The sequence below is a fragment of the Cyprinodon tularosa genome, unplaced genomic scaffold (genome assembly GCF_016077235.1).
Source record: "Cyprinodon tularosa strain WSP-4 unplaced genomic scaffold, ASM1607723v1 ctg210, whole genome shotgun sequence".
In the NCBI taxonomy this organism is placed as follows: domain Eukaryota; kingdom Metazoa; phylum Chordata; class Actinopteri; order Cyprinodontiformes; family Cyprinodontidae; genus Cyprinodon; species Cyprinodon tularosa.
Window position 1 is genome coordinate 323,646 of NW_024038779.1, and position 8,197 is coordinate 331,842.

General features: G+C 38.7%; 1 protein-coding gene across 1 annotated transcript; it reads left to right on the forward strand.

Moving 5' to 3' along the window:
* Positions 1–1,085: 1,085 nt before the first annotated feature.
* On the forward strand, positions 1,086–3,342 carry hmx2 (H6 family homeobox 2). The gene is made up of 2 exons (XM_038285375.1): positions 1,086–1,664; positions 2,347–3,342. The coding sequence occupies exons 1-2, from the start codon at positions 1,394–1,396 to the stop codon at positions 2,892–2,894; spliced, it is 819 nt and encodes a 272-aa protein (XP_038141303.1). The 5' UTR covers positions 1,086–1,393; the 3' UTR covers positions 2,895–3,342.
* The last annotated feature ends 4,855 nt before the right edge of the window (positions 3,343–8,197 follow it).

Genomic DNA, 8,197 nt, shown 5'->3' on the forward strand with positions numbered 1-8,197 from the left:
TAGATTACATTATAATATATATTATAGATTTAGACTAATCAAATAGACACTGATATGTAATTTATCAGAATTATGAAGTTGTGGAAAAATTTGACTTGAAAGGACATATGGTTAAAAAAAAAAAAAAAAAAAAAAAAAAAGGAGGCATGACATGCTGACTTAATTACAACTAGAATATTGTCAAGATTTTCCTCCTCTGAAAAAGCATGTTTGCCAATTAAAAAGATAAATGAACCTTATATTTAAGTGTAAGATATTTTTTCAGAAAAAGTTACACAAATTTCAATAAGAATGTAGGTTAGGAAAGTTATTGAGAAAAATCTAAGTTCAAATCTCAAATTTGAGAATTGTGAAGTGAGCCCCCTGTTGGTCTGGGGGCCGAAAGAGCAGCTTTGTTGCCATATGGCTTGGATCGGCCCTGCATATCTCTTTGCAGTCTGAGTGAGGTGATTACACATGTTCAGAAGGTGTGGATGCGCTCACCATGGGCCCTCAGCCTCCCACCAACTCCGATCAATTAGTCACTCAATTAGCCGACCTCCACTCCATGGACGGTCATTGCGAGGCAGAGTAGCTCAGTAATTATCAAATTAATTCTTAATTGTAGATAATGGACAAGGAATGAGTTTATTATTTTCAGAGGGGAAATGAGGTTGGTCTTTGTCTTAGTTCCAAAGGCTTTGTGCTTGTTACTGTAACCCCATCCAATTTGGCATGCATACAAAAAAGCCAACCTGACAGGTTTTAATTAAGGTCATTTCATGGCTGGACAGCAGAAGAGCATTACATTTTTTTTAATTAAAAATATGTGTTTAATGTACACCAATCCTAAATACCAAAGAGAATACATGAAGACTAATTTAGTTACTGAAATTCTCACCATGTATTCTAAAGCAATAGCCTCACTTAAACATTATCTGCGCAAAGAAATAACAACGTGGCTATATAATTATAGCATATTAATTTACCTGAGTTATGAATAACTTTCTGCAGTTTAGAGTATAGAAACGCTCTCTCCCTCTCCGTTTGTCATCCCAAAACATTGACAGGCGTTTGAAATTTCCGGGCTCATACTGGGGGCTGCGATTGGCCCAGTAGGAGCTTACCTACATGCAAATGAATCAACGCAACTTTGTTGCTTCGGATCCAGAGCGTGAGGAGGAGGACCGGGAATACACTCATGTTCCCCGAGCTCTAGAAAAAACACCTCCAACTCCTTTAGAGTTAAAACGCAATAAAAGCGAATAGGGGGTTTTAAGAAAAAAAAAGAAAAAAAAAAGACGGACAAAAGAAGCTTTGGTCATTTTTACGCGTCAGTCGGCTAGAACGCAACCACGGAATCCAACGGGACAGTCCGATTCAGTCAATACTTCGATACTGTTATGAAGCGAGAATGAGTACTGCAGACGACAGCGGGAGCAAGTGCTCGTCGGGCCCCGTTTCCAGCTTTACTATCCAATCCATTTTAGGCACGCCGTCCGATGAGCCGCGCTCCGGAGCCAAGGAGCTGTCCAAGGGACCGTCGCCGACGCGTAGGCGCTCGCTGTCGGTGTCTTCCGAGGAGGAATGCAGCGGAGGGGAGGACTCAGCCGACTGCTTCTGCTCCGAGACGGGTCACAGCGAGCCGTGCGCACAGCACCAAGCCCACAACTTCTCCTGTATAGGTTAGAAATCTATTTATTTATTATTATTATTATTATTATTATTATTATTATTATTATTATTATTATTATTATTATTATTATTATTATTATTATTATTATTATTATTATTATTATTATTATTAATATTATTATTATTATCATCATTATTATTAGTGTTGTTGTATTGTTTTGCAGTAGTTTCCGTCGACACTACAATAAATGTTATTTACACTTCAGATTATATCTAATTAGTTAATATTTAAGTTTATAACATTCACACACAGCCTATTCCCCCCTCTCCTGTGTGCGCACCAGCGCAGAAGCAATGGTTGGTGTGGAAGGTCTGATAAAATAGCCCTATGTCTATCCTCTCATTTCAAATTTAATTGAGCTCACTAATTGATGAAACATGTTTCCAAAATGGCTGCAGCAGGCCCTACACTCACACACACACACACACATACACACACTCACACCGTCAATTGTGCGTTAAATACAGCGGAATTTAATTAATAGCTTGCGGAAGCTGCAGTGCGCACACTCTCTGACGTGATATGTTTATTTAAGCATTAGCAAATGTGTGGCTCTCATTTAGTTTAAGTCAAGCTGACTCTACGGTGTCTTGGTATTTAATTCGTATTCTGAGTGATTGTTTTTAAAGCATTGCAAAACCAATCATGGATGGTTCTCATCATGCACTCAGGTGCCGCTAAAGGTCTTCTGTCTGGGAATGACGGACTCGCACGGCGGCCGCACCTGTCCCAGCCTCTGCTCCAGGATTACAAGAAGGAACAGGACAGACCGTGCCATCAGCTGTCGCCTCTGTCGGAGGAAAGACAAGCGGACGGCGCCGATAAGCACGGCAATTCTGCTAAGAAAAAGACGCGTACGGTTTTCTCCCGGAGCCAGGTGTACCAGCTGGAGTCCACCTTCGACATGAAGCGCTACCTGAGCAGCTCAGAACGGGCCTGTTTGGCATCCAGCCTCCAGCTGACGGAGACTCAGGTCAAGACCTGGTTTCAGAACAGGAGGAATAAGTGGAAAAGGCAGCTCTCCGCCGAGCTGGAGGCGGCCAACATGGCCCACGCCTCCGCACAGACACTAGTGGGGATGCCGCTGGTTTTCAGAGATAACAACCTCCTGCGTGTCCCTGTCCCTCGGTCCATCGCCTTCCCGACGCCCCTTTATTACCCGGGGAGCAACCTGCCAGCGTTACCTTTATACAACCTGTACAACAAAATAGAGTACTGATGGACTGTTCTCTACAATAAACACTGCAGTCTGGGTGAAAAGACGCATTTCAAACAATACAACATTTATATAGGTGTTTCCATAACCTCCATGTATAATAATTGTATCACTTTATTTGTTGGAAAAAAAATCTGTAAGTTAAAAGAGAAAGCAATCAAGCTTCCCCTACATATAAAATACACCATGTGTATTACTGACAACGATGACAACAAATTTGTACCTTTTTTAATTGTTATCTTCATTTAAAACATCGATTTCAAGACTTAAAAAAACACCTGGATATCTAGATTTAAAATGAGCTGCTTTACACTTTTATTTATAAAGGATTTTTATTTTTATTTTACCAAAGACACATAATTCGTACACATAATGAAATATATCATTGTTTTCTATTGTAATTTAGACCCTCAGTTATAATTACATTCAATAAATTTTTCTATTTCAGTGATGATTCGGATTGCTTTATTTTATGATGTGGCATTTTTCTTTTATTTTTGCCTTTTTGGAATTAGTATGACTTTTTCTATCTTTTAAATGCGACAACAATAAAAAATACAAAAATAAATATCTTTCCTGCTGACTGCAAAGAAGTGCTACATAAAAAAAAATTAAATTAGGAAAGGATTTCTTGCTTTTGGGATTGTATCTGCATTTAGGGTTAATTAGCCTTTACATCACCCATATATATATATATATATATATATATATATATATATATATATATATATATATATATATATATATATATATATATATATATATATATATATATATATATATATATATATATATGTATTGCTTAGAAAAATGTTTAGTCTGCCTGCTTTCCAAGATAAATGCTAATATAAAAAAGACACAAAAAAATGAAGCCCTTTTTGTATTAATCTTACATTAATATAGAATACAAGCAGCGAGTCTGTGGTAAATGTGGAGATGGACACTAGTAGATAAAGCATATTTTCCGGACAGGAATGGGATGCTCACTATCATTAGCCAATCCTGCCTCTGGGCGGGATATTCTCTCATTTGAAGTCTTTTCTCCAATGACTCTAAGAAGCATCAGGCCTGGTAAAGGCGGGGAGGGGGGAAACCTAAGAAGGAGGTATGTTGTAAAAGTTCAAGACTATGACTGTCATTGAGCTGTATCTCTATTCTCTATGTGTGTAATGGATTACAGGACAGGCCGCTTGTACCATCCTGGACAGTGTGTCCTTGTCTTCTAGATACCTGTTCGATTTTTAAAAGCTTCCACCCTGTAAAGAAGATAAAAAAATGGTAACAATTCAATTTATGCAAATATGAAACCAACACCTGGACCTTTTTACACACTGAATCCTTGCCAAACTCACGTTTATGCTCTCAGGTGTCTGGTGGTTGAGGGATGGGTAAAAAAAAATGGTGCCATTTGCCTGATTTTCTTGGGTGTTACATCGTGCAGGCTGCAAGGTGAGCGACCTATCCACCCTTTTGATCCCTCTCTCCCTCCGTCTAACCAACCTGTCTTTCTCCATGCACTAATGGCTAACATTACCTCGCAGAAATCATGACTAGCTGGGCTCTGCTGCATCGCAGATTATGCCTGACCCAATTTCTGTAACAGCCGCCCCGTGTTTCAGGGAAAATGGATAGCGTTAAACAACAGATGTGATTTATGGGTAACTCTGGCTGCATGGTGAGGAGGAGGTGAGGTGCAGGAGGATGAATTTGTGACAGATAGAAGAGAGAAAGGGTGGGGGGGGGGGGGTGGGGGGGGGGGGGGGGCAGTAATGCTTACAAAAAGGAGCAATAGCTTTGCTTGAATGAAGCTGTTTATTAGTTTCCAAGGGGTCATTATGTCATCATGTGTGATGGCAATGTGCCGCATCTTGGATGGATGTTTGCACCCCACTGACTTGTGGGAAATCTGCATGACCTGTCACCCTCAGGTGTTTGATTTACAAGACAAGGAATAGAGAGAGAAAGAGATGTGCAGCACACATTGGCAAGGAAGGAGTGCTCTATGTAACTATGTATCACTGCAATGGCAGGCGTGAATTACAAATTTTAATAGCAGAGCAATGAAAATGATTTGAAGTGGCTAAAACTGCAAAGAGACGGAGACTGGCACGGTGATGAAGATTTGTTGAGATGATATGTTTTGCCTTAGGATTCATCAAACGGTCCTGGTAAGGTGAAAAGCAAGTGTAATTCACTCTGGGAGATAATTTATAACAGGAGTAATGGGAAGTGTGGGCTCTATGTAGAGGGGAGGGAGCGTGCACCGAGCAAATTGATTCCCAGGATAATTTTTTAAGAACATATTTACAGGATCATTATGAATTATAGCAAAATCCCCAGATGTCACCTCCTGTTACATCTTCAGATAAGACCTAATCTAACTTAATCAAGACTTCTGAGTTTAAACAGACTGCAGCAATATTATATAACCCTCCTCAAGATCTTATTTTATATAAAAACCCATCCTTTCATCATTTGTTAAGCTGGGGGCCTTTCAGCTAGCTCACAGCTTGTTTACAGACATTTGATTTATAAAATAAAAAAGAGTGTGTGGCTTACTATTAGAATAAAGGGATATAACACCAGACACAGATACAGGCAAGAGTTTTAAAAGCGATCGCAATGCATTAAGCCAGGCAACTCTCAAGACCTGTTTTGCTCCCTAAATGAATTTGAGAGGAGCGTAACGAGGTTTTTGAAGGCAGGCCCTGTCATCCACCCGGCTTTAACCAGCTCCTGTATTTATGGGTTAATGGTTAAAAAGGAGAGCTTGGAGCAGGAGCGATTTTTTATGATTCTGTTTTATATCAACTGGAAATGAAGGAGCTGAAGGGAAATTGTGTTTGCCCACCAACCCCCTCCCAACACGCAGCCCCTTCCTCTTGACAGAAATGGAATATGCTACTAGGCAGAAGACGAGGTAAATGAAACATATGGACTGATTAATTAGAAATCACTTTAGAGGGCGAAAATCTTTATGATAATGGAAGGGACAAAACTGCAGTCTTATAAAAAATATTTACTGCTTACAGATTTGGTGTTTCCATATTTTTATCACACTAGCATGTTACCGATGAAGAAATTTTAATATCAGCTAAAGATAACAGACAATAAACCTAAAATGCTGTTATCAGAGTATAATTTTAATTTATCAAAGATAAACAGCCATTCAGACTATTGCCTCAGGTGTAACAATGATGTTCTTGCTAAAGTTAACTGGTTTTTCCACCGTTGTCAGAAACATCCAGTGATTGTCATGACAATGAGAACTTCAAGTCCTTTTTGGAGGAATTTATTCCGACTTTCCTTCGCAGAAATCAGCCACATAGGAAGCTTTTATGATCACAAAACGCACTGGATAGCATCATACATTGGCCTTTAATTCCAAACTTTTAAAGGGACCGAACAAGCAATTTTTTAAGCCAATAAGAGTCGGATTTGCGGGTTTCCTTTAAAATATTTTCCTGCTGGTTAACCCCAGTGTGCTTAAACTTTAAGTCCTAAACCAAACAAAAACTGACATTTTCCTTCAGATTTCCATCTAGAGAGTAGCATTTCTGCTCCACAGAGACACCATCAGAGACTCCATCATTCTGACACCATCTTCTTTAAATATTAGATAACTACATTCTTCCTGAAATGCTGTGTGTGTTTCACATTGTAGCTAAAGTGACGTCCCTTCCAAAAAGGTTCAACTTAAGTCTTTTCAGTACATCTGATGTTTTCTCAAAAGTTCTTGAGATAATCAAGATATACGTTTACAAATTTCCGATGAGTCAAAGAAGGTCTCCACAGCTGTGGATGTTGGTCTGGGTTTTTTGTGACCTCCTGGATGAGCCGTTGATGCGTGCTTTTAATAACCTTAGTGTGTTTAACTTAATTAGGAAGGTTCTATGTTTATTCTATGTGTGGAAAGTTAGTCTTACTCTTGCTTGAATCCTAAACATTTAAAAATTATAGACGTTATTTCCACACCTGTTATAGAATCCTACAGTTTGATCAACTGATTATAGCCTACTTTGAGTTTGTTAGATGGAGTCTATCTACACTAAAATTACTTTTTGTGAGGTTTACTCTTTTACATGATGATTAAGTTATAATGCATATTGCATTTATTAACTAATGTGATGTAAAAATATATAATGAGAATAATAATAAAATAGATAATAAGAAATCAGTTGGATGTAAAAATTCATAGCATTAAACAGAATTTTTTTTCTCTTAATTTGATATCTTTAGCAAAATCAGCTTTTCTTTAAATTCCTTCTATTTGAAGAGTATAAAGATGTGACTCATAAGTCAGATATTGACATATGGTGGTTTGAAGGTAGAATAAAAAAGGCCATTATTTAAACCACAATAAAAAGAAAACCTTTTGGTCTCCAAGTAAAACTCCTCAAGAATATTGTTTAACCAAAAGGAGTGAATCAGACCTCCATCGCCGAACTGAATCACTCTTCATTGTTAAATTACCGACCATTTCTTGAACTGTCTTTTTGAAGTGCCCTTCTTAGCACAATATGCAGCAGACTATTACAGACTACAGTATGTGTAGAAAATGCAGCCATTACTCTGGAGATAAGTCCATTAGCATTACCTTTGACACAATAATGGCAGTTACATACAATTTTCTGCTCTCCATTTCTGTGTTTGTAAGGATAATAGTGGTGGTGGATGGGGGTATCTTGAAGGCCTCGCACTACACACTCAAGGGTGCGACCACGGAGACATAGAGCTCTGCAACAGTTGTTTTAACACCCCCACCCCCCCTTCGGTCCATCCCCTCTGCTTCTAAACCCCTCAGAGGGAATCAGGGAAGATAAAGCATGTCATTATTCTATTAAAGACCTACAATTTTTGTAATGGGACTTGCAGTGGTCGGCAGAAGTGCAGGCAGCTTCTTCAATATCCTGGACATTATTTGCTCGTTTAGTTAAATGATGTTTCTAATTCCCTCATAATTACTTGTAATGAGGCTGTCTCCCTCGTTTTGATGCGGCCACATCTTAATACGGCTTGGCATTCTTTTTTAGGGATAATTACCTCTCATGAGGCCAGGGAGCGAGCCTGCGGTTTGCTGTGCACTGCACACGTGGCAAATTGGCTTGTTTCCTGCCATCTTGTCTTCCTGCAAATTGGTAAATTAGGTTTCTCGGTTGGAGCATTACAATTGTTAGGTTTGCCGTCTTTGCTCCTTTAAACGGTCTGCTTCCTTGATAAGTAAAAAAAAGAAGAAGAAAAAATACATACAAAAAAAACTTGTATATTTTATGTTTTCTTTCTAAATGTAAATTGTATGTTGGGGA